A 27,433-nucleotide genomic window follows, 5' to 3' on the forward strand; every position below is an offset into this window, starting at 1 on the left:
TTCTTATTCAGATACCCAACATTTATTTAAAGAGAAAAACTGCAAGATAGAAAAAGGAAATTAAAAACTTTTATTTTGAAAAACAGAGCTACACAGTAGCTGTGGAATTGGAAGTTGGTCAGATCTGTCACATCAGGTAATCTGCAAGAGAAGAGAAAAAGTTAACCACAACTTTGGATTTGTAAGCAATTAAATGCCATGGGGCATTTGGCATTACACAAACTGTAGCTACTGTGAAGGTGCTTGAAACAAGCGCACCTGTTAACCACACATTGGTCACAACCTTCATAATTACACCCTGCAACATATGAAGGCAGCAGTGCCCTGGCATGTCTATATAAAATGGGCATTTACTGGAAAAGCATAAGGAGTGCATTATTTAAAAGCATAAAAATACATTAAGACAAGAACCTACTGCACTTGTTAAACATTATTGGTGGGGAGGGGGGTGGACACAGAAGGTATAAGTGGCACATCCAATAAGATTACATTTGTAAAGGGTAGCTCTTAAGTCACTAAAATGGTGATTATATAACCAAGGTGATCATATATACAAATAACTCTTATCCTAAAGTTTCTAATTCATGTTCAAGTTACCTTGAAACCTGCATCAGGACACTTCTTCCCAACTAAGGTCCCAGGTCAGTTTAATCATGTCGAAGGATATTCTCCTATAAAAATAATGGTGGTTAGAAATGTAGAAGATCCCTAGGGTAGCAGCATTAGAGTGTAGATTACTGGGGATGAACTGTAGCCAAAATGCTTTATTAAAAATGTCTTCCAAGTGGATCCTTCAAGTCATTATACACAGTTGTGGTTGCATTATACTGAAAGACTTTGCATTTGTAAATTCAGTGCCAATACACTAGCTGCCTCTGCCATTTAAAGGCCAGTCCTCTGCATTGATCCAAAACCCATAAACCCCCCTGATAGTTAATGTTTTGAATCTTACCATTTAGGCCAAATAGGGAGAGGAAAACTAAGAACTTTCTCCAGTTCAATACAATTCCAGAACTATAGCTCTATAAGACCTTATCACTGGCCAGGGATTACATAAGCCTAGCTTGGGTCACAAACATAAGTCCCACAAAAATACTAATTTACGAACTGCACCAAGTGTGTCTTTTTGTACATGGCCTGCAACCGGTTGGCAGAATTGCTGCTATCTGGAAGATAGATGATGCACTGCCATGTTTTACTGGGGTAGTATACCCCTTGTTCAACAGGAGTTTAATGAACACAGCTAGCATTTAACAAGGAAAAGCTCTGGTTTTAATTATTTGGACCAACAAGGTAGAGAAAAACTTTATGTATATTAACATCCCAGTACTTTCATTGTAGATACAGGGGTTGTTCCTATGCACCGGGGGTTGTTTATACAGAGTTCTAAGCACACTCTGCTAATTACTGAGAAGTGGGAAACCAAAACAGTAACTGATTTATACAAATCCTGAGGCTATGAGTGTTAAGAGTCAGAATTTAAGCAAAGATCAGTATATTTTGCCCATGTTGAAGGGGGTATAAATGTAGTTTGTGCAAGCTTCCCTCCAATGAAACATTATGCAAATAAAATTTAGAAGGATCCAAAAAAAAAACATTTTAGCTATAGTTTTGCTCTGTTATGCGGTACAAGTGCCCAGTAATCTTACAGCCATTAAACATTTGTCTGTTCAAATCTGCACACTTTCGGTAACCTAATGTACAGTATACTACATACTTAGATAGTATGGCTTAGACACAATAGAAAGCTGCATATTAGCAAGAGCCGCAGACACGGATAACAACGAACTTACTTCAAAATAAAGTCATGAAGGAAAAAAAGGTCTGTTCTTACCTACAAAAAGGTAACATAACTGTCCCTTCTGGCTGGAACTGCCTGCTAGGCTTAAATATGAAGATTCTGCACTCGACTGCCTCCTTCCGATGAGCTGATGAGTCCCTTTAGCTTGTCTAGCCGTTATGTATGCACTGATCTGCTTTAATGGTTGCTTGGCTAATCTTTCTCAGCTGACGGAAGGCTGGTCTGAGCTGACTGGAACATCTTGCTTGCTAGCAGTCTCTCCTGTTACCTATTCGACCAGTTTCTGACTGTCTTCATCCTTAGAAGGACCACGCTAGCTTGCCTTGTATGTTTGGGTTTACCCATCTAAGCAGCAGCAACTGGAGTCTCCAGTCAGTTTCAATGCAGACTTAAACATAGCAAGAATGCCAACATGCTAATACAAACCAACTGAGCAATATTTGCAGGGTTGGCAATTTTAACTTACTGTCCCTGGGGCATTCAACCAGAGGTTGTGGCTCTGGATAGTGATTGCCACCAGCATTAGGAAGTAAAGCGGCCATACACGGCAGATGGCAACCCCACCTCACTACTCTGCCTCTCATTAGGCACAGGCGCACGTTGAATGCTCTGGAGTGTAGGTGGTGCATTTAGAGGGTTAAAAGGTCTAACATAGAAAGCATTTGTTCTCAAACAGTATGCTTGCTTTAGTGTACAACTGCTTGCTTATACAAAAGCTACAAAAAGGGAGGGTTGTCTTAAGTTCTTATACATTCCTCCCCCAAAATTTTGTCTATAGATCACTAGCAAAAATAATGTCTCCTATAGTAAATACTTAGAGATATCATCTTGATTTAGCCCAAAAGTTACATCTACATGTTGAAAAAGAACCAAAAGCAGCTTATTGTACATAATGGAAGAGAGAATAGGCCTCAGCGCTACCTGACAAGAGTTAAGAAATGTAGTAGAATAACTTAGTGTTAGCACCACTAGGCTGTTTATCCCCAGAGATTACATTAAAAGCAGCCATCTCTGTTCTGCACTGAGCGGAGGCTCGACTTGGCAGAGACACATGGGGTGATTAGTCACCTCTACGACTAATACAAACCACAAAACTGCACACGTGATTTGCCGCGGCGACGCAGTTGTACTCTGGGCGGGAAGTCGCAGGGACAGACTAAATTCAAAGTTGTGGCGATTAATCACCCTTTGTGTCTTTGCCCTTACTGAACACAGTCCTTAGCACTGCCATCAAGAAACAATAGTTCAGGCAGATTCCCTTCTATACACTTCTGCCATAAAGAGGGACTCATTTAAGTGTTAAAATGATTTGAATACCACATCTCAAGTCCCTTTTAGACAGACTTACAGGCATATTAATTATTAAAGTTTGTGTGCTAATTTTCACGTCCAAAAAATGCAGCCAAAACACCACAAACTAATATTCTTAAAGAGGATGTTTACCTTCTAACAGTCTCAATTTTAACAGCCCTTCAGAAAAGACTTTTTTGTAACTAATTTTATAGTTCTGAAGCTACAGACCAGTATCAACACTGCTATAGCTTTCTCTTCTGAAGGGACTTGCATTCTGCCCAAGAGAACTGGTTCTGTGCATGTCTTCCCTCTGCCCTCTCCCTTCATTTGCATTTTATTCATCCGGCTTGCATGCAAGTCTGAGTCTAAAATATCTGCTTAAGCTAGGCAGGCAAACAGAAAACTGAAGCTACCCCAATGTTCTGGTTCTTGCGAGGTAGATAAGATTACCAGTATACAACCCTGTCCCCCCTCCACACTGACTTTGATACTATGTTCAGTGACCCTGACAAGCAGACTGAAGACCAACTTCAATTGCATAAGATATCCATCCAAAAGTAAACACAAGCTTGGCCGAAATATGGAATCCATTTAAGAAGCTGAAGTTTAGCTAGGCTTTATAAAGGTCAGCCTAGCAGTAAAGCTGTACAGCTGTACTAGTTGCACCCTGTTCCTAAGAACAAGACTCACTAACCAAAGGTTCTAGAAAGCACTGTTTGTATCATACCAGTAATGGCAAGCTGCTAGCAAATACAAGTCTCCTACATCAAATCTACACTTCAAAGTTACACCTACACGTTTAAAAAAGGGGACAATTTATTTAGTCATGACCAAGATTTGTACAGTTCAACAGCATGACCACAGTGAAAAAAAATAAAAAGCAACTTTCATATAATGGAACCTATACATTAAAAAATTAACTGTTTTACATGCTCACAACAAAAAACTTATTTCTTCATACAATTAATGTGTCACAAATAGTCCTGTGTTTTCCTCATTGGTTACTGATTCGCTAACATTTCTTCATGTAGCAGCTATGCCCTGCCACACCTGTGCTTGGCTGAATTCAACTTTTGTAGTAACCTGTCGCTTGCCTGGCTGTCCTCTGCTGCTAAGCATTGCTTCCTGTTGAATAACATGGAATAAGTGTTAATCTACACGTGTATTCACACAGCTTGTATTGTACAGCACACAGCTGCCATGTTCAAGACATTTTACTGGAACCACTGTTAAGTCACACGGCAGTGTAGAAGATCATACCTGTAGAAAAATTAAAACCTCCTCCCACCGCCATATCCGCTACTGCTGCTACCAGACCCTCCGCCATAGCCACCTGAAGTAAAGAAAGCAGATTTTACCAACGCAATCTTTACAGTTGATTAAAACTGCTCTTTACAGTAGAGAAGCACCCTACAAGTGCCTATTAACTGGAAATCTTTCATAACAGTCAGGCTGACAACCCCAAATATCTAGCCTTGGGGAGTACAAACATGCCCAGGACTTAAGCCATATGAATCTTAATCAATATCCAACCAGAGTAAGTTTATACTTGCTTTTCCATCACAGTGCAAACAGCGATGTAGATTCAGCAAACAAGGGGTTTAAACAGGAAGTGTAGAAATAAGGTTAGCACAAATCTTTAAAAATAAAAAAAATCTTACCTCCATATGGTCCAGAATTCCTGCCGCCACCATAATTGCCACCTTTCATTGGGCCAAAGCTGGATGATGACTGATTGTTGTAGTTGCCAAAGTCATTGTATCCACCGCCACCACCACCACTGCCACCAAAGTTACCTATAAAACACAACATAAATTTACCCTGCAGCCTCTGCTAAACTGTCTTAAAGAGAACGCAGGATTTAAACAGTTAACTTGTACTTTAATATGGCAGATGAGGTTGTCACTATTCAACAGTTTTGAACAGTTTTAATTTTTAAATTTTAAACACTTACCACCAGAGCCACCGAAGCCACTGCCTCCACCATTATAGCCATCATAACCTCCATTTCCGCCGCCATATCCACCTCCTTGGCCACCTCCATAGCCTTGGCCACCACCACCACCATAGCCTCTGTTACCCCCAGAGTATGGAGGGCTGCCACCGTAACCACCATCATTACCAAAGCCATTGTAGCCATCTCCACCATAACCTCTGTTACCAAATCCACCTGTAAAAACAAATTCAAGTTACCATTAGTATGTGGTGACTTCCTATAACCTGAAAAGTGTGGATGTTACAACTATACACACACAGCAAGTGTAAGGTGCTACGTGATTTAAACAGGAAAAAACCCCACTCACCACCTCTGTTGCTACTAAAGTTTCCACCGCGACCACCGAAGTTGTCATTACCAAACCCACCGCGACCACTGAAGTTCCCAGAGCCACCACGTCCTTGAAAGAAAAAAAAAAAAAAAAAGTTAGAAAAATGACTTATGTAGGTAAGAGTACCAGACTGGACACGCTCTGGAACTGTTATTTCTGAAGGCTCACCTCGCTGACTGCCAGAAACACTAGCCATTTCCTGTTTTGAGAGGGCCTTCCTCACTTCACAATTGTGGTTGTTGACAGTGTGATATTTCTGGACTGCAAACAGAACACACGCAAGTCAATAGAAGTTCAAATAACCAGTGTAGATAAAATGCTATTGCTGTTAGATTAAAGATCTGTCCAACCCAAGAAAAAGGACTTGTGAGAACCAACTTATTCATGTAATACAATGGCATTGCATGAATTGAGGTGCTAGAAAAGGTTGATCCAACCAGGCGCTACCAAAGGCAAGTTTGCTTTAGATTTATTTATACTAGATATACCATGACCTGGATAAATGAAAATCTTCACAGACATACCAAAGGCAAGATCACCAATATCTGCCAAACATCAGTACTAAAACTTAGGTTACTGGTTAAGAAAAAAAGTCAACTTACTGACAATCTTGTCAACTGAATCATGATCTTCAAATGTGACAAATGCAAAGCCTCTCTTCTTGCCACTGCCTCTGTCTGTCATTATCTCAATAACTTCAATTTTTCCATACTGCTCAAAATATTCTCTTAAATGATGTTCTTCCGTGTCCTCCTTTATTCCACCTACAAAGATTTTCTTAACAGTGAGGTGTGCACCGGGCCTAGAGGAATCCTGAAGAAAAAAAAACCCAGTAAAAATAGCCAGTAACATTTCATTCACAGAAAGAAGAAATTACAATATAATGAACTTACTTCTCTAGAGACAGCCCTTTTAGGTTCAACCACTCGTCCATCCACCTTATGTGGGCGAGCAGACATGGCAGCATCTACTTCATCTGTTGAAGAGTAGGTTACAAATCCAAAGCCACGGGAACGCTTTGAGTTTGGATCTCTCATTACCTGCCAGGAAAAAAGGGGGTACTTAGATTTGTGACCAACAATACTTACAGGTAATATTTGCGTTACCTACGTGAATAAAGGGGAAATATGAACTAGCAGGATTATATTACTTATTTTATGTGGAGAATGTGGGCATGCTAGTAGCTACAAAAAAAACCAAGGTAAAACACTAACCCACAGAATTTTACCTTCAGCATACAATTCTCGATAAATTGAGTATTAGCTGCTTACCACACAGTCTGTTAGGGTACCCCATTGCTCAAAGTGCTCACGGAGACTTTCGTCAGTTGTTTCAAAACTCAGGCCTCCAATAAACAGCTTGCGTAGTTGCTCAGGTTCCTTGGGTGCCTACACAAGAGGCAAGAATTAGTGACAGCCGGTGTCTAACAGGGAGCTTCTAAAGTAATACAATATCGCATACAATCCACAGAATAAAAGCATTGTCATAAACAATGAATTCTATTATAATCTAAAATATACATAATATTTTAGATAAAAGATAGTACCAAAATCTGAATAGGAAGCTAATTTGTCTAGTTTGGAACACCCTTAAACAGGTGTCAGTTTTGTACAATGTAGACAGACACGAGGTTTACTAGCATGTACTGGGTTTAACTATGTTGGCTGGATGCCAAAAGCAAAGGGACAGGCACAAAGGATTATTTTTCTTCATCTACTATAAGACCCTTTCCTATTAATTTCACCCTCTACCCAAACCACAAAAAAAATAAAAAAAATTTAAAATAAAGCCTATCTTGCACTTAAGCAATAATCTATAGCAACCAACGAGATGTTTGGCCTTTGTTCAGCCAGCAGCAGGAATGGTGAAACTACCACTGATGTGTTGCTATGGGTTACTGCCTAGGTGCAAACTTGCCCAGTGATTAAAAAGGAGACTCGCTAATTGGGCAAAGTTAGCAGCCAAGCCTCTAGGTGGGGGAAGTGCACTGGTTAGGCCTAACCAACCCAAGCCTCTAGGTGGGGGAAGTGCACTGGTTAGGCCTAACCAACCCATTCACCAAAATGGTGAATCACCAGTTTCCCCTCCCCCACCGCGATACCATAAGGGTCATTTTTTTCTATAGGAACAGGTTTCATTTAAGTTGAATGTGTAGAAGCCATAAATAGCGAGAATAATAAGTATATTGTTAGCCTGAACATCGAAGCTGAAAACACGCGTTTTTACAAATCCGGGAATAAGTTTGCCTTTCTGTTACCAATTTGTACGGTATCCGAGAGAGAGGTATTCTTTTATTTATTGCTAGAGAATATCTAATATGTATTAAGGAGAGGCCTAATCATGTGTGGCGTTAGAGAAAAGGCGCCTTCCAGCTACGGGCCACAGCGCCGCCATTAAGCGAGTAGAAAATAGGCGGTACCATAGCGCCTCGCAGGGTGGAGCGCACAAAATGGAGTCAGACAAAGGAACTCTACGCAAAGCTTCCAGCTCGGCGTCTAAAGAAAATCCCCAGCCAGGGCCTACATGTTATTCACATAATTTAGTCGTTATCTAATATAGCCTGACCTACCGTAGCACTCTCATATATACAGCATACAAAAAAAAACCTGGCCCAAAAAGGCGCCAACACTCCTACTGATACTTATGCCCATAACTAGAAGGCGTAAAACTAAACGACTATGATAAAAAGAACCGAATGCATTATGCACTGGCGCTAGGCCTTACCTCGGACTTGTGCATGGTGACTCTCCCCGATGTTAACTCAACAACAGCAGAAACAAAAGAGAAGCGACAGGAAGGAAGAGTGGGGGATTATAGCGCAATGGCAATGTATATTTAGTGCGCCAGAATACGCCCACTTGCCTCCTAATTGGTCGCTGTCTGCGTAGGCATCGTCGATTGGGCAACTAGCGTGACGTTTAACTTCAGCGATTGGTTAAGACGTTGAGGAGGAGGGGAAAAGAAATCGGGTACGTTTAGTCAGTCCTTTTGTCCGGCCTAAGTGAGGTGCTGGTACGCCCCGTTTTCTCATTGGGCGAGTGATTATCGGTGTGCATATTTTATACAGAGATTTCCGTACTGGCCCGGTGCTCGTTTTATAGAAGTTCGGGCAGATTTGGTTCTAGCCATTGAAATTACATTTTATAGGGCCTCAACCTTTGGTTATGAATTCTGGTGAATGGTTAGGCTGCAGTATGGCACGGACTGGGCATAGTGTGTACCCGAGGAGGGGCATTCCTTTAGGCTGGAGGGCGGTGTTGCGCATGCGTCTAGTGGGTTGTTTTTGGCGGGGTTTGGTCGCTGGCTGCGCACAGTACCGCTCGGTAAGAGCCTTCACTCAATTCCTGCTAGCGAGCAGCTTTCGGTGGGCGCACGGTGTATTTCGCGCAGGAAGGTGAGTACAACTCGCTGCCTCCCACCCCTCCTCGGCCCTTCCCATTCATTGGCTGTGTGAGGTGCTGCTGCTGGCACTGTGCGAATAATGGGGTGCCCCGGCTTCATTGTGGGAGACAGGGACAGTGATGTGGGAGACAAGGGGCGCTGCTGATTGGCGGAAGCTTGGGGGTCATTCGCAAACTTTGGGAGGAACGTGTTGTACCGTTCAGCCGTGTAGCCGGGCAGCGACAGTGCGAGGCTTAACTTAGGTACTTACCTGGGGCTTACAGACAGCGCTGGGCAATACCCATTGCTCTCTCCCCCTGGTATTGTATCCTGGGCTGGTCCTATTGGACTATTATACAATAAAAACCTGTATGGCATGATTCTGTTGTATATTCTCTGTATACAGATATCGGGCATGGCCAACATCCAGCTGTTCAGTTGGGGGAGGTGTAGTACAACAGCTGGATGTTGATGTGAGTCCTCCATTCATTCCATCATCATTGTGTGTCAGCAATCACATATGGAACGTCTGCTCTTCTGCACCCCTCCAGCTGCTGTGAGCTATGTCTGCACATATCAGCCAGCAGGTCAGAATGGTGTAGTTCAGCAGGAACAGTCTGCCAGGGGTTGGGCATCCCTAACCCAAGTAAAACCATGGCCTGTGGCTATGGAAATGGTAATACATGCAACACGCAGTACAGCAGCTTTACACCAGGCACATAACTTACTGGTATCACTTGAAGCAGAAAAGCAGTTTCTATGCAGTTGTCTCCATAGGTTAAGGCTATTTGCAGCAATTCCACACTTTTCTGTTAAATGAAGAGTGCCTATATTCAGAAATTCTGCCCTTGGAGGGGGGCGCATGCAACGCAAATAAGAGCGTTGCAAAATGGCTTCAGACATCACTCAGACCAGCTCTAGGCATTTCTATCAATCTCACCTCCTGTAAATAAAGTAAATACCTTGCTTACATGAGGCTTGAAGGGGGTCTATGGCAGGAGCTTAAAAACTACTATGCTTACAACCAGCTAGGCTGCTACCTAGGGAAAATGAAAAATGTCCCTAGGGAAATGAAAGGGAACGTGTATTTATAATATGACAATACACTTTAAGCAACGGCATTCCTTTAAATAACCTTCACACCTGCATGCCAACACAGCAAGCTTACTAGGTGTAATCACTAATGCTAACCTATAACCATACCATCTGGCAATTCTGTAGATTCTGGCAAATGCCAGAGGGGCTGCAGTAAGGTGTGGTAGACAGTCACTATTTATTGGGCCAGTGGAGGGGATTGGGCCTCCGTGTATGTCAAATACCAGGGCCTATTATGAATCTTAAGGTGTCCATGCACTGGGCAATTTTAGCTGCCAATATTGGTCCTTTAGACTGATTTGGCAGCTTATCTGCCCATGCATGGGCACCAACAACAGGCCCCAACTGACATCTGACTTGAAATCGGGCAGGTTTGATATTTACATTGAATTGGGGACCGTGTCGGCTCGTTTATGCAGTCTCTGAACTGATGGTGCCTATGCCCACCATTCTAATTCAATTGTTTGGCCCTAAGTTGAATTAGCCCAATATCACCCACTCGTAGGGGGCCTATCGAGAGAATATCGGATCTTACGGTGTATGGCCACCTTTAGTCCAGACTCCCAGATAAAGTCTGCTGGAGTATAGGGAGTAGTAGTTGAACAGCAGGAGGTTCACAGGCTGGACATGTGGGCTTAAATGTGCCTTTGTATACTTTATTCTTAGACTGTAGACATCTTATGTATATAAACAGTAAACATGTATAAACAGTGGGCAGATTTCCACATGGGCAGTAACCCATAGCAACCAATCCATGACTGCAGATTGAACAATGAAAAGCAAAAATGTGGTTGCCATAGGTTACTGGCCAGTGTTCATAAAAAAGCCCCTGTACACAGTCTACTTTGGAAGGGCAGGTGACATCTCTGTTTACCACTTGACCACAAAGGGGTTAAGATAACTGAGTGAAATTGCTCTTAACTTTCACTCTTATGTACTGTTTGATGACTTTATTATTTCAGGTTGCTTTTGCAACTTAAGGTGGAACTCCACCCAAACACAACTTAAGCGTTTTAAAGAGTAACTTTGTAATATACATCAATTAAAAAATATGCAGCAATTTCATGATTTTTAATATACAGGTATGGGATCCCTTACCTGGAAACCCATTATCCAGAAAGTTCCGGATTACGGAAAGGCCAACTCCCATAGACTCCATTATATGCAAATAATTCTAATTTGTAATTCTTTTCTCTGTAATTATAAATCAGTACCTTGTACTTGATCCCAATTAAGATATAATTTAATCCTTACTGGAGGCAAAACAAGCCTATTGGGCTGTTAAAGTAGTCGACTGTTCTTAACCTGCAACCTCCAAATCCCACAATCCCCTGCCGACGTGATGTCAGTAAGCAATGGTACATCATAGTGCAGTGCATTGTGGGTTATGTAGTTCTTGCATGCTGTCTGTAAGCTGTTGAGAACTTGTTACTATTTGTAACATCAATGTTTTAGTCCCTCCTCTCCCACCAGGATTTCAAATGATGCAGAAAGGTAACTGTTTTGAAGCTGGATTTCAGCATATAAAAATGGTATTTGTTTATACTTTTTGAAGGAACAGATTACAGTGATAGGTGTATTAGGGGTTTCTGTGATGTTTGGGGCTCTTTAACAAATTTTCGGAGTTCCCCTTTATGATGTATTTTTTTTCCTCCCATATATGTATAAAAAGCTCTATATCATTTTGCTTTTTTTTTTTTTTTTTTTACTTCAGAAATTGTAAAGGCATCAATATTTAAGCCTGCAGTTTTGCCCAAGCGGCCATTGTCCGACTCCTTAAGACCTCCATCAGGGTTCCTATTGTGTTTATAATCCCTTTACAAGCAGCTGGTGGGGGAAGGTGTTATGGCCTTAAAGACAAGGGGACGTAAGATGATGTCATTAGAGGAGGAGCTACTGAAATATACTAGGCAATTCTCTGGGCATTTTTATATACTAAACATAGAAATAACATAAGTCTATAATAGTTTTTTCAATATAGGGCATGTTCTTGACCTGACCCTATGGGTAATTACACTTTACTACTCCTCCTGCATTTTGTGTACCTGCCCTTCTGCTGCATTGTCTGCTCAGTAGAATTATATAGACCCTTGTTAGTTATAGACCTCACATTTTCTCATCCAGCTGACCTGTGGTCCCGGGGTAGGTGTGTTATAAGCATTCCCATGCATTGTGTTTGCTGATAGCTTATATATTCCTGAGAACAGGAATACACACTGGGAAAGAGACAAAAAGTACCACCCCACTACATACTTATTGTTAGCTACCATCCAGATAGGTAACAGACTGGATACCTGTTATTACATGCCAGTGATCTTGAGTTCAGGGCTAGGTAAAGTAACATGCTGAAGAAATGTAAAGGGGTCCTCCACCCAGTTAATAACTTAATAGTCTAACTCACTTTCCAGTGTGGGTGGAGGACCCAAAAGTGTTGTTAAAAGGGGAGAAGTTGCTATTATATGAATCATGTTTAGTAGATGCTAAGTTCCATAGTAAAGTAAAGTAAATGCAGTTAGTGCCACTGAATCATTGCTTGGTATTTATTTAAATGCAAATCAAAGCAATAGTGCTTTTGAAAAACAATTTCCTTGTGTCCTTCGCGTTCACATTTCACACTTGCATGATAAACAAGATGAAGCAGTATTAGCACAACTGGAGACGTTGAAAGTGTTTTATAAAGATTCTTTTTAAATGGTTTCGTTGTTCGTTTCTGTTGCCCACCTGACATAAATGGGAGGTGACTAGGCGCCACCCTGTAAGCCAGTGATATGTTAATATAGTATCAACAAGGCATAGTAACATTGTTACTCGGCTACATTGTGGGAATGAAAAGGAAACCAGATGTCTGATGCCAAAAACACCTTCAGGCAAAGCTTTCAAGACAATGCTAAACAGTATGGGATCACATGTATCTGTATGTATCAGTCAGGTGATGGTACATTCAGGCATAGGAGGTCCAGTTGATAAAGGAAATTTATTGTTTTACTGGTTAATTGGTGAGATTTCATTAACTATGTTAAAGTTATAGGGATAATGTCATTATTTAATTAACCCCTTTTTATAAGCCCATTTTTTTGCTTGAGTGCCAATGGCGGTGGTATTTTTTTTGTTTGTTGGATTTGCAATTCAAACTTATGTTAAAGAAATAGTTCACCATTAAGTTAACTTTATGTTATGGAATAGCCTACTCTTAGCAACTTTTTAACTGGTCATTATAGTTTCTGAATTATTTGGTTTCTTTTTCTGCCTCTCAAATGGGGGTTACTTATGGTGGCAGCCAAAAAAACTATTGCTGTGTGACTATTTGCCCACCATTCCTACATATCAGAGACCACCTAGGGTACAGGATGATTTTTCAGTCATCACTTCACTTCTTGACAATATTGTCAGGGATGACTGGGAGGAATGGGCTGGAGAGTAGGGGTTGAATGAAGATTGGCTACTGTAATAAATTAAACTAAATAATGAGTTCAGAATAAAGGATACAGATATATAAGTTATATTCTTGCTGGTCTTCCATTGCTCATCAGAGAACCTGGCATCCTGCTTAAAGCAATTAAAGATAATGCTAAATGGTATCCATTTTTATTTATGCAAATGGTGAAAATATTGACTGGCTGATGAGGAAAAGCCTAGAATGGGGGCCCAACTTCAGATGACTTCGGAAAGCTATAGCCACTTGTATGTTTTCCCACCAGCTATTTACATTATTGCCTATAGGAAGGCATTTGCTTGGAGATTAATTTCCTCATCTGTCATTGCCCTAAAAGAATATAAAAGCTTCTTTCCCCAGGTTTATGTCACACATTGACACTGAGCAGCTGTGGCAAGATCTGAAATAGTTTTAAGCAAAATCTATGGCAGAACAGATCTTAAAAAAAAAATCCTGTATTAGCAGCTGCCCCTAAGACTGCAGATGTCAGGCTTTGTAAGGGCTACAGAAGACATGGTATTTACAGGTTGAAAAGAACCAGCACCAATGTTCATTTGTTAATTAAGAGCAGCATTGGTGGTTTCCGAAGCTTCAGAAAATATGAAAACAAATAAAACACAACCTATCATCAGCATAATATTTTTTCCCACAAACATTGTTTGCAGATAGCTCCTAATGTTCCATGTTGGTGAATAGTCTTGGGGAAAAGTTACCATAAGGATTTCAACGAGTGACATATCTGGCTAACCGTATTCCAGAATTTGCAACATAAAGCAATTCTTATCGACGGCTTCTTAAGATAATGAATGAATCTATTAATTTCCCTTTCCAGAATGTACAGGAGCAATAGGTTACACCAGAAATGCATGAGTGCAAGGTATCACAACTGAGCTGGAGCGCATGGTTCTGGCATTTCCAGATGCAGAGCAGGGTTCATGTGGTGAGACTGGGGGAGACATGAAGGCTTCCCCCACTTACCCCCTAACTTAAATGGAATTTAGATTACTAAGTTAGGCACCAGTGCACATGGTGTAAGGGATCCCTGGCCTTATAGGCTGCCTTGTGCCCCCAGCACTGTGCTCTGCATCTCACACAGGATGTTTTAATCAGGCATAAAGGTGGCCATACACGAGGCGATTTCGCTCGTTGTGCGATGAACGATTATATCGACAAACGATCGTATGGCGATCGAGTTCCCATACGATATGCCATCCACGGGCAACGATAATTCGGGAAAGATTTTGTCGCATCATTATCGTAAAATACGTACGATCGTACATCTACGTACGATCGAATGTCGTTGACTTCCGCTGCTGGCAATCGTGACATGCGCAGAGAACAATCGTTGAAAGACAAATGTCTGACACTCACACCAACTGGCAGATTTTATCGTTAAACGTCCAAAATTTTTAAACCTGGCCGATCGATTTTGGGGACGATAGTGTCGGCTCGTTTAGTGGGCCGACGATCGTTCGTACACCACCAACTATACGATAACTTAACGATAGCATCGGATCGTTCGGGAATCTGTCGTTTGTAAGTAAAAAATCTGTCCGTGTATGGCCACCTTAAGGTACATAAAACTGGTATCCCCTGGAAGTAAGCTCTTGTTGAATACCATTCTGGTTGAATCTCTTTATCTATGACCATTCTCTTTTAAGGAGTAAAGGTGGTCATTAGGTGGATGGTGTATGGTGGATTGACGAGGTGACCAATATCTCAAAAGCCTTGGATATCTGGTAGGACAGCCCAAGCAAAGGCAAGAGCTTAGGGCTGAATCTTTAGATAGGGGTAGAATTTCTATTGTTTTTACCTCTATAACATTCGTAATTGTAATGCGTATGGCCAACTATATAACTGATATTCATGTTGTTTGTTAGTAGTCTGAGTAAAGCAACTTATCGTATCATATATGCTGCCATAGAAGTCTTTAAGTATTAATGCAGAGGATTTTCTTTAGTGTGACTCCCAGACATCTGAAATATAGGTTTTGTAATTTTTGTAAAAGTGTATGTAATCTAGATATAATATTTTATTTATATATATATGTGTATATATATATATATATATATAAGCAGAGAAGAAGCAGGCACTCACGTCAAAATAAGGTCACAGGTGCCTGGGTGCAGTATACAAAATCGTATAGTACAAGAGAAAAGAATGCCGCACTCACAGGTCTTAGTGGAAATGTAAAGAAAATTTATTATGTCAGACATACATTTCCACTAAGACCTGTGAGTGCGGCATTCTTTTCTCTTGTGTTATATATATATATATATATATATATGTATATATATATATATATATATATATATATACATAGCTTTACACTAAGGGCACATAAGGGGCAGTCTCAGTTGATGCTCTCCCACCCGGGGCAGATATCTGTGTGAAAATTACGCGTTTCATGCAGATATCTGCTCAGTCTGTCTGCACACAGGCCAGTGCCGTGCCTGGCAGAGTAGACACACAGCAGAGTGGTTGCGAGCTGCGCCTAAGGTGCCCTTAGTCTTAGTGGTTAGTGAGTAATAAAAATTGTCCCTGTAATAGTATTTTTTAAATTAGATCTAGTGCGTATTTTTCCCTCCTCTTGATATTCATGTCCTTCTGACTTTGCCTCTAATATCTCTGTTTTTCTGCTGCTCTATATACAATTTCAGTAAATGGCCATAATAGGGGGAAATGTTGTCCTGGTACAATTCACATGTTGTAAAAAAAAAAAAAAATAATGTCTCTCTCTCTTTTATATTATATGTTTTCCGGCACGTCCCTTTTCGGAAGTAGATAATGGACATCAGTGACACTCCTACAGGTATAAGACACGAGCAGCAATATTAACCAAATGTTTTGTGAAATAATGTGTTTTCCAGGTCTGAATGTAGAAGCAACAATGTTTATACCTTCCTGCCTTCATTTTTGTGTATTGTTTCATAGGGACACCAGTTTTGCCTTAAGATTTTTTATGTTTTAGATGGTTTAGTAAAGGCTAATGTTGGGGTAAAATACTTCTATAGTACCTTCTATGCTAAAGAGCAGATCTGTCATTCATTCATTACTGTGAGTTCTAGCATGATGCCTTAGTGTTCATTAATGTAAGTTTATGCACTGTTATTCAGCCATTAATATATTGTATAGATATAGATATAGATGTGGGATGTGAGGCAGTAAGTATAGTAGGTATAACATGGTTTCCCAACCTAAAATGTGGCAGTCAGTAGTTTCGAGCAGTTATCACTTGGCCTGCAATTGCACTGGCAGAAGCAACACAAACAACATGGTAGTCTATGTAGGGGTATTGAGTGTTTTACTAACTGCTTGCAAGCTAAAAATCGAATGAGCAAAGCAATGTGCCTGGTCTTACCCTTAAAAGATGGTGCTAGGGGATGGCTTTTACCAAGGCTGGCAAATAATGTCCTTGTCATGGCAGGATAATTGCTGTTATTTGCTGGTCAAAGTAGACAATGACTACTCATTGCGACTATGGGTAAGTACACACAGCGGATTGTCTGCTTTTCTCCACCTATTTTGTATGCAGGCAGAGAAAGCACCCCTGTAGCTCCGATGACTGGCCCAGCATCAGCCTGTGTGGAGCTAGAGAGAGCAGTCTGAAAATCAACCCTTTCAATTATTTGTGCAGTGCCAGAAATGCAATTTTCCTGCCACTATGCACCAAAGCCTCAGCTCCACTACCTGCTCTTCAGTCATTTGGTTGTCTGGCCAAATTAACGGAGCAATACATTGGCAGCCATACATGTGCCTGGCCTCTCCTTCAGTCTCTTTCTGTCAGCTGGTTGTACCTAACAGTCTGGCCTTTGTATGGCCACTATTACACATTGCGGTATCCTTTTACAGGACAAAAGAGACTTTGGGTGGAATGTAGAGTCATATCTGCAAATAAATATTACAAATATTCAGTTTATCATGGCAGAATCCCATACATAAGGAAAGTAAGACCTCACACCACAGTTCATTATCATTTGTTTATATAGCACAAACACTCTACATAGAGCTGTATAATAATTCTTTAACACCTGGGGATATACATCTAATAAATAGAGTTTTAGAATGATACAAGAGCTAGCAAGACCAGCTTGTTTTGAATGCATTTTTTGAGTTGCACATTCAAATATGCTCCTACGTTCAGTTACACACATATTAATTGGTTCTGTTTAACCACAAGGGTCTCTAAGTGTAGGTACAGAGATCAACGCAGAGAAACTTAGATCAACCCTTTAATAACTGATATAATCAAGCTATTAGCCTTTTGAATAGTTGAAGGTAGGGGACATGATATCTGAGAAGCTCTATAAGCACAAAGGAGGCTGATGAAACTGTGATTGAGAAAGTAATGGTTAAATTAACCATACCAGCCTGGAGGATACTAAGCAAAAGTAAGCCGCTTTTTTTTTTTTTTTTTTTTTTTTTTACAGGAGAACATGGTTCTTATTTACAAATTCATTTTGCAAGGAGTTTACAGTTGTTTGGTTAAAATCAATATACAGCCATACATTGTCAAACATTATGTAAATTAAGAAAAAAATGTTTTGTGTTTGGTTACAGGTGATGTTATTAGAGGCACAATACACAGGATTTAGGCAGGTCTTATGCCAGTTAGCAGTAGCTCATCCTTTTCATATCCTTTTTTCTTAATAACTCAAGACAGTGGCTTAATAGCCTCTAGGGGAATCCATCCGATAAACAGGTTGCTTTGCTAAAGCAAAATAAATATGCAAGCACACGGTAATCTGGTTGCTGCACAACAAAGAAAAACCCATACCCAATAGTACGCTGACATATTGGCCATTCATTTAATACAGAATGCCACCATGAAGACAAAACAAAAACACAAGGTCATTCCCATATACACAACTGTGCTGTTACTGGCTAACCTGACACTGCATGGCCCCTTACCTCTGCTTATAGTTTAGTCTGGTTAACACAGAATTAAGCATAACTATTTTACAGAGTGAAAATACAAGTACATGCTATAATAAGATAAATAGGCCATGATATTTGAAATACACAGAGTCCCAAACAGCCCCCCGAGAAATATTGACTGTCTATGGCATCTTAAAGCAGCCATTCTGGCATTTGCCAGGATCCATAGATTGCCAGTCTGGGCCTGCTCCGTTGTATGATCTATTGGAGTTTGTCTGGTCACCATCCCAATCTATATGGTTGTGACTCCCTTTATGCTGGAAGCAACAAATAAAAGAAATGGTAGTAGGGGGCATGTCTGTAAATGGGAGGTTTTATAGGGAACATAGAAACATAGAAAAACTAACATATAAAACGTTATAGATAATATGAAATTTCCCTGCAAGAAGTAAACTAAGTTAGAAAGTAGAAAAATCACCACAGTTGGTCTGTCCCATGCAGTGGTTTTTCCGCAGGAGAAGAAACATCTAAATTGGCTCCTTAGCCCTGATTATGTGTGCACTGACAAGAAGGGAATCTGTCTGTCATTGCACAAATATGGAAGATTTCAGGCAAGAATGCACATAAGTAGGAGTTCTCCCTATGTGCACAATGAAATAGAATACCTGTCACTGCACACATAACTGGGCGGCGGTAGCGGGCAGAATCAGATATCCTCCCGTGCAGAAACTGCTGCGTGTAATATTATCCGTTGGAAGAGAATGGCTAAAAGGAAGCAGATAGCCCTTACCAACACCCGGCTGCACTGAAACCCTTCCCACAAAAACAACTGCAAGGCTTAAATGCTTAAAGAATTGTGGGCGGAGCCATGCAAATTGCTGCTTTATGTCCCTGTGACTAAATACCCATCTGTTGGTTTAATAGAATAGATACAGTCTCATAATTCAAAGCCATAAATCCAAACTTGCAGACAGGCAGAAATCCACCTAAACCCATTGTGTAAGTCACACAGATAACTTTCAGCAGTGTAGCCATCTGCTTAATATACATTTCAAAGCAGGCAATGGCACACTAGCAATTTTGTTGCTCGAAAAAATTTCCAGCTAAGTGTTTAGGAGACTAAATGCTGGTAATTGCTGACCCCAAGTACATACCTCGGTCCAGGCCATTGTCACTGAAATTCATGGGGTTGATTACAAGCACATAGTGGCCTGCTAAGTTGGAAGTTCCTTTGACAACAAAACAAGCTGAATCGCCTGTGTACCACTGTGGAGTGTTTTCTATGGTTCTGAGACTTGCATCTGGAGGATATGATGAGTATTCTGGGCAGAGCTGTGGCTTTAGACAAATTAGGGTGAAGACACACTGAGCAACTAGTAGCAGCTACTTGTCACACCTACTAAACGCCAGAAAATACCCTGCCATAGACAATACTGAGAATTGCCTCTTCTAAAACACAGGGAGACAGTTATCAGTAAATAATTAGCATTGCCTATTTTTGTAGCCACGACAAGTAGCTGCTACTAGTAGCTCCGTGTGTCTTCACCCTTAAGGTGACTAACAAATCCTGCTACTGCCAAACATCTGTGGATTGCCTGGCTCGTTTCTGGCTAGTATGCATAATTCTATACAGAATATTCACAATCACATAAAATAACATACAAAAAGACAAAGCCGAGGTTGCAGTGCATCCTGAACTGCTGGTTTCCTGATTCCCCACAGTGCTAGTGTATGAAGGCTGGCACAGTGAAGGCTCTACTGGAAGCTCAACAACTTGGCTTCATAGCTCAGCCTGGGCCTTTGCTGACCAGATTCTAACTATAAACTAGTGCTAAACTTTCTTACTCTGTGCTAGCCTAAATCTGAGCATACATGAGAAGATAAACTCATTTGATGATTATTTTTTCCAATCTGGCCACCTAGGTCATTGACCAAAATTGAGTGAATCCAGTCTTTTGGCCTCAGGCCAACCATCAGAAAATGATAGGAGACATATGAAGATCCATTGACTGGACGAGGTCCTCTTCTGATAGTATTTTGAAATTGGCCCTGTAGATAATCTGGCATATACCTGGTCAGATTTATGTTGGGCAGGCTGTTGTTTTGGTCTGGTGTGGCTGAATTGGCCATGGATTACAGCCTGTGGACATCCATCTTATTTTCTCATTAAAATGCAAAGTTGCAATACAGTGAAAGGTAAATAGTGTAGTGGAAATGCAATGGAAGAGCACACTACAGCAACCATACAAAAAAGAAATAAATGAATGAATGTAGGCTGGTCAGTTTGGTGCTAGTATAGGTACTGGTTGCTGACTGTGTACCCGTATGAAAGTGTTGTATTCAAGATGTGGTTGTATAAGTTTTAGGGTGTCACAGTTGTGCCTATGTGTTAGGGGGTCACTATAGCCCTTTAAAATATTAGCAGAGGACTGAGCTACTGAGATAGTGGTGCTAGTTTAAATGCTGGACATAGGCTTAATGCTGTGCCATAATAGTATTGGTGGGCATGCTGTGGTTTGCCCTTTGTCGCTTTGCAGCATAGATCAAAGTGTAACCCAGAGGTGTGCAATATAATGGCAGTGGCACAATGGTACTTTTTTGCCAGTACTATATATTCTATTGTGGGTAGATTACAAGGGTTAGAATTGGTTGTGGTCTCAGTGTTACCAACTCAATCATTTCTTTCTTGCCAAGTTACAGTCACATGCTCTTAAGAAGAAACATTAATTGTGCTCAGTGGCATTCTGTATATACTGTACAGGGTGGTTTCAGGGCCTGACTGACAGGGCCATCGAAGTGTGGAAAGTTTAAGGTCACTCATGAGTATCCAATCTCACCACTCACCAGCCTAAGTGAAAAGTGTGAACAAGGCATATGACTACTGTAGCTATGGTGCCGCTTTGTCAGTAGTGGCAACAAGATACATTAATGGTTTCCAGTCTGAGAGTCAGTGATAATATTGTATGTCTGCTTGACTGAGACCTGAAGACAAGAAAAGTCCTAAGTTCCGGTCAAGAATTTTCAAGGTGACCTCTTATGTATTTGATGTGCAACCAGAGATCCTTCAGCCGAATATGATCTGTAGCCCCGTGCAACAGCCTTAATGCCACCTGGCTGTGGAAAAAACTGTGAGGGCCCAGGTGACTGCAATGTAATATAACATTTAAAACTGGTCCCTTGCCTCATCACATTTTTAAGCTTCCAACAATATTTGGAGACATATTTGCAGTTTTTCATTTGTGTTGTCAGGTTTGATAAGCTTTAGGGATATTGTTAAAAGTATTCAACGTTTTATACCACAAGTGCTGAAATTGTCCCCTGACATACACTACAGGTATGAGACCTGTTATCCAGAATGTTTAGGTCTTTCTTTAAATCTCCATACCTTAAGTCTGGATTGATTTACACCCAATAAAGGTTCATTATATCTTAGCTGGGATCAAGTACATGGTACTGTTTTATTATTACAGAGAAAAAAGTAATATTTAAAAATGTGAATAACTTGATTAAAAGGAATCTATGAGTGATGAGCTTCCCATAATTTGAGCTTTATGGATAACAGTTTGCCGGATAACAAATCCCATACCTGTTTTGGCATTGTAGGACTGCAGTAGAATGAGTTCACTTCTACCAGAGTGAAAACCTCAGATATGGGCAGCAGCATAACTGCAAGATAAATGCTTCAGATGATTAGGTTAGCCCCCTGCTGACTCTGGAAGGCAGATCCTATAGGTCCCTGTATGGCCCCTGCAAGATAAATGCTTCAAGTAGTTAGGTTATGGTGGCCATACACGTTTCAATCATGATGTCGCATAAAAGATCATTCATAGACTACAACAACATTCAGAGCTGAATCATCAGATATTCAAGTAGAAACAAAAGAATTTTACCCCTATCTGATGATTTAGTACTAAATGTTTGCCGGTGTTTGGGCACCTTCAAAGATACCCTTTGCTGACTCTGGAAGGACTGATTTGGGTCCCTGTATGGTCACCTTAACAAAGTGAGCATGGTCTTACACTCTGAACACCTTGAAGTTGATGTGTGGGGAGCCCTGGGCTACTGGAGGCTCCAGGCTCAGTCTGAATTAGTAGAGCAGTGATCCCCAACCAGTAGCTTGTGAGCAACATGTTGCTCACCAACCCCTTGGATGTTGCTCTCGGTGCCCCCAAACCAGGTAGTTATTTCTGAAGAATAACTACCAAATTAAGTCCCCGGTAAGCTGATAGTGTGCATAGAGGCTACCTAATAGCCAATCTTATTTGGCACCTCCATGAACCTTTATGATGCTTCTGTTGCTCTCCAAGTCTTTTTACATTTGGCTCACGAGTAGGAAAATTTGGGAATCCCTGAAGTAGAGGAATCCATTTGAATAAACAGTAGCCAGCAAAGGGCTAGATCGCAATAATGTTGTGTTCTAGAACAGGGATGTCCAACTGGAGGCCCGTGGCCCAGATGCAGCCCTTTATGGCCCTCAGTATGGTCAAAGACTCCATAGACTTAACTGTATGACATCATGATTTTTATCTAATCCCCCCCCTCTAAATAACCCACTGCATGCAAGAAATTTGGCATCACTGTTCTAGAAGAATAAGGTGTTCAATGTATAGTTTATATCTTTTATCTGCTATGTAAATGTGTGCCCTGTAGCCCAGCTGAGCTGGAATGGCTTCCCCCATAGTTATGCAGCAGCTTCTTTCTATATACTACATTAGCGCTTCTGAAGCAAACACACAGTTTTATCAGAGTAGGCTTGATAGTTCATTATATTTAAAACTTCTACTTCATGTTGTGATGCTACTGACCCTTTAATTAGCTTGTTCCATTGAATGGAATAAGGGAAGGGCCAGAGGGAATAACGTTCCTGCCACCTGTAAACTGAGCTGGAATTAAAGTTGTATGTGGCCGGTTGGCAGATGACATTATTAAGTGTCAGCTGAGTCGTTCCTGTTGATGCGGATTCCCAGGGACACGAGGCTGCTGGAGAGATGCCGAGGAGGCTCACTCAGATTGGCCAGCTATTGGCCAGAGCTTCAGACTGGTCGTTCTAGCATCACAATGAGCCTTCTCAGGCAATTACCAATTGTAACTTGTTTTGCAGGAGTGAAGGATACGGAACTATTAACTTCTATTAAGCGCCCCATTTTAATTCCACTTCTAGTAAATTTCCTCTTTTACATTCATATACCTTTATATTGATTTAAATGGCCATGTTTAATGAATAAAATCTACCCATCCCCCCCCCAAATCTCCTTATATACTTTCTCTATACAGCATACAAAGCTTTCATTTGAGAGCCGAATATAAGCCATTCCCCATACTAAACACACACAGCTCCATGTCCTCTCTTATTTCCTTTCCCTTCTCATCCCATCCCCCCCCCCCCCCCAAAGATATGGGGGAAGGGAGGCCGGCCTCCTCTGCAGAGCTACTCTTTTTTTCTGTGCTGTTCTCCAGCCAGATGGGGGTGGGGGAGCACCAGCAAAGGCTGTGGAGACAGTTTAACCCTTTGGCAACATGGATGCATGACACCGAACCACTGATTTATATGATGCCCAATACAGAGGGCTCCTAACAACTAATTATGAACATTTCATATTAAAGGTAGCCTGCTACCTAAATGAAGTGGCCGATGAGAGCTATTGTAATACACAATATTCTGATTTCACCTTTAGTAGCAGCTGGTTTGTGCTCTACGGACCCCTGTAAGGGACACGTGCAGGCTGTAAAGTAGGGCTGTGTGTAGGAGCATATCTTTCATCGCAAAGTCCTTTGTACATCCACAATCCCTCTGACTAGCTTCAGGATATCCGCTGCTGTTAAACTGTTCAATGTTGATAAGTGCAAAGTTATGCACTTTGGTAGAAATAATATAAACGCTAACTATCTACTGAATGGTAGTGTGTTGGGGGTTTCCTTAATGGAGAAGGATCTAGGGGTTTTTGTTGATAACAAGTTGTCTAATTCCAGGCAGTGTCATTCAGTGGCTACTACAGCAAATAAAGTGCTGTCTTGTATAAAAAAGGGCATTGACTCAAGGGATGAGAACATAATTTTGCCCCTTTATAGGTCCCTGGTAAGGCCTCACCTTGAGTATGCAGTGCAGTTTTGGGCTCCAGTCCTTAAGAAGGATATTAATGAGCTGGAGAGAGTGCAGAGACGTGCAACTAAACTGGTAAAGGGGATGGAAGATTTAAGCTATGAGGTGAGACTGTCGAGGTTGAGGTTGTTTTCTCTGGAAAAGAGGCGCTTGCGAGGGGACATGATTACTCTGTACAAGTACATTAGAGGGGATTATAGGCAGTTGGGGGATGTTCTTTTTTCCCATAAAAACGATCAACGCACCAGAGGTCACCCCTTTAAATTAGAGGAACGGAGCTTCCATTTGAAGCAGCGTAGGGGGTTTTCACGGTGAGGGCAGTGAGGCTGTGGAATGCCCTTCCTAGTGATGTGGTAATGGCAGATTCTGTTAATGCCTTTAAGAGGGGCCTGGATGAGTTCTTGATCAATCAGAATATCCAAGGCTATTGTGATACTAATATCTACAGTTAGTATTAGTGGTTGTATTTATAGTTTATGTATGCGAGTGTATAGATTGGTAGGTGTGGGTTGTGTGTGCTGGGTTTACTTGGATGGGTTGAACTTGATGGACACTGGTCTTTTTTCAACCCTATGTAACTATGTAACTGCCTACATGCTTTATAGCACTGCTGCAAATGTCTTCTAGTGTAGGATCAGCTTAGAATTACACTAAATTATAATTAGGGCCCCTAGATGTATAAATGGTCTTAATGGTTTTAAATTGTCTTCAAGAGAATATACTTTATGACAAAGAATAACAATCCAGTAAAAATGACATTTTAACCTAAAGCTGGTCAAAAGATCCTCTCCTTTGGCTAGGCTGCCAAACAAGCAAAGCTTTAACAGATTTGGGCACCAAACACTGGGCCTAATCAGGATCATAATAGGTCCCTAGGGACATCTATGGATGGCAAACACATCAATGCATTCTTCCTCCTACAGGGTTTTTGAAAGGACCATTATACAAAGTCCAGACCAGTCTGGAGGTGCTGATCAACAGCTTTTTGATCTTAGTAAGGTCAAGTTTATGGAGTCAATACTAAAGTTGGCCATACAGCTTGTTTGGCATGGGAATCTGTCCCAATATGCTGACATTGAGGTGGACATTGAATACTGGATCACATTGACGGGATACAGGGTGTTGGGATGAGGACTGCATTAAATTGATGCGCTCCTCATCCCAACAGGGTCTTTAAAGCTGCCCAATCAACATCCAGACAATTTTCGTCCAGATGTCAGTCAGAAAGGCCCATCTCAGAGCTCCACACACAGGCTGATAAGGTGATGACTCTATTGGACTGCAGCTTCTATTGACCTGTATACAGCCACCTTAAGAAGCAGTTAAAAGGATACAATCATCCTCACATCAGCCTTCTTTAAAATGTTTGTCGTTTTGTTTAATTGGGCATTAGAGCAGTTTCCTAATTCCTAAATGCATTCAGTAGAATTACACCGTTTAGGGCTTGTTGGCCCATGGTCTTTGCAGTAGCTGTAACTGAGTTTCTGTGACACTCTGCAATATTAGATGCCCAGAGCCTACCTTGAGCTTTCCGTTTAGGTGGATGGCATTAGCTCCTGGATGCATTAGTGGCTAGAATGTGGAATGTGACTTCAAGATGTTCCAATGCAGTTGCCTAGACCAAGTCCTCTACCAAACCAATAGTAGGACATCTAGAAAGAGACATCAAGGTGACTCAGAGAGATATGGGACACAAACACATTGGCTTTATGCAGACCACAAAATGGAGCACAACATGATCTAATTTAGCTCCCAGTTCTTTCCCCTAGTGGAGAGAATTGCTGACGGGATAACACAGTGCTACAGTAGTTAGCATTGCTGTCATGAAACACTGAAGTGTTTCAGCCAATGGAATGGTGATATTTCAGTTTTTCCTAGATGCTCTTGTCAAATTTTATTTGCTGAATGAGTACTCTTCAACTCATCTTGGACAAGGGGGTATACTGACTTTTTAATATATAATTATAGTTTCCCTTTACAACTTCTTTCTTTCAACTTCACTAGTGCAATTACTATCGGGTAATTAGATGTTTTGGATCAACTCTTAATGACTAAAGAAATATCAGGCCTGCCAGTCACCTTCCTGTATCATCAGTATGGAATAGCCTCACCCCTCTGTCCATTCAACACTGGGGCTCATTCATTTGCTTGAGACTGGACATGAGATGAACTGCTTGAGAAATAATTGCTGAAATATTGCACAGCACTATTATACATCATTTACTGCTCCATTTAAGCTTACAAGCTAAGTTCATTTAGTGGGCAGTAATATCAGGAACCAATGCCTGTATGTTTTTGGAGTGTACAAGGGAACCCACACAGACACAGGGAGACCATTCAGACTCCATGCAGATAGTGCCTGACTGCCATTGAACCCAGGACCCCAGCGCTGCAAGACAGCAATACTAATCTTTAACTACTGTGATTTAAAGTATTGGTGCTAATATAACCAAGTTATCCAAGCAGAACCACATAACTAATTACATATGTTCTTGATAGGTTTCGCTTAAGGTAATAAATCAGATATACTACGCTAAAGTTCTGCAAAGGTCCAGTTGGACAAACCCTGTGCTGGACCCGCTGACCGATTACCCAATGTGTCCTCTACCTAAACCCACTATCCCTGACTGCAGCTAGACAACTTTACCTTCTGACCCAGAACTGTAAAACTGGAAGTGACGTCATTGTATACAGGAAGTGATGTCACTGTAGGTTAAGGGAAAAAATGGGTGGGAGGGAACATTCCTGCTCCTTCACCTTAACCCTGGCGGACTGCCCGGACTGTCAGAAAAACAGGAACTTTATGCCCGAAACCCAACCACTCTACATGTATTCAGTGGGTACCCAACCTGATGCAGGAAAAAAAATGTCAAAAAACAAATTTTGCCCATTGCTATGGATTCACTGAGAGACATGGATTGGTAAACACTGTATAAACTAAACATTGCATTGTGAGAAAAAAAAAAAAATGTCAATTGCGCTTGAAACTGCACTTTGCTCACTGCACGTGTGGACGTACATGTGCCCTTTTGTATTCAATTAAATGAAAATAATTGTTTTCTATACTCAACTCTTCATTATGGTTATGTCCAGTTCTGCTGTGCCCCCAATTATCACTAAGGTCC

At 41.1% G+C, this 27,433-nt stretch overlaps 2 protein-coding genes across 14 annotated transcripts in view; one reads left to right on the top strand and one right to left on the bottom strand.

Annotated features, from left to right (window-relative positions):
• Window positions 1-8,358, bottom strand: hnrnpa1 (heterogeneous nuclear ribonucleoprotein A1). Of its 8 annotated transcripts, none has more exons than XR_001169872.3 (12): window positions 8,146-8,358; window positions 6,693-6,809; window positions 6,315-6,461; window positions 6,024-6,234; window positions 5,590-5,682; window positions 5,398-5,490; window positions 5,049-5,264; window positions 4,756-4,890; window positions 4,355-4,427; window positions 1,835-4,219; window positions 598-671; window positions 53-141 (listed from the first exon to the last, which is right to left on the bottom strand). XR_001169872.3 is itself a non-coding variant. In NM_001011094.1 (9 exon segments), coding segments are annotated over 9 exon segments (1,032 nt in total). In that variant the 5' UTR covers window positions 8,161-8,213; the 3' UTR covers window positions 3,889-4,205.
• The window catches only part of cbx5 (chromobox 5), a 24,830-nt gene continuing 5,697 nt past the window's right edge, over window positions 8,301-27,433 (top strand). The window contains exons 1-2 of one of the 6 annotated variants that reach the window (XM_012956626.3): window positions 8,301-8,390; window positions 16,115-16,142. In XM_012956626.3, coding sequence (XP_012812080.1) covers window positions 16,118-16,142 — 25 coding nt within the window. In that variant the 5' untranslated portion in view covers window positions 8,301-8,390; window positions 16,115-16,117. The other 5 variants (XM_012956623.3, XM_012956625.3, XM_012956622.3 and 2 more) reach the window with 5 other exon arrangements.

The sequence above is a fragment of the Xenopus tropicalis genome, chromosome 2 (genome assembly GCF_000004195.4).
Source record: "Xenopus tropicalis strain Nigerian chromosome 2, UCB_Xtro_10.0, whole genome shotgun sequence".
NCBI classification, from domain to species: Eukaryota; Metazoa; Chordata; class Amphibia; order Anura; family Pipidae; genus Xenopus; species Xenopus tropicalis.

What these genes read in the sequence shown, in the direction of transcription:
- hnrnpa1 (XM_012956844.2), bottom strand. An exon ending in AAAGGGCTGTCTCTAGAGAA is followed by an intron (nt 6,235 to 6,314) that starts GTAAGTTCATTA and finishes TTTTTTCTTCAG; the next exon opens with GATTCCTCTAGGCCCGGTGC. An exon ending in CTTTAGTAGCAACAGAGGTG is followed by an intron (nt 5,265 to 5,397) that starts GTGAGTGGGGTT and finishes TTGTTTTTACAG; the next exon opens with GTGGATTTGGTAACAGAGGT.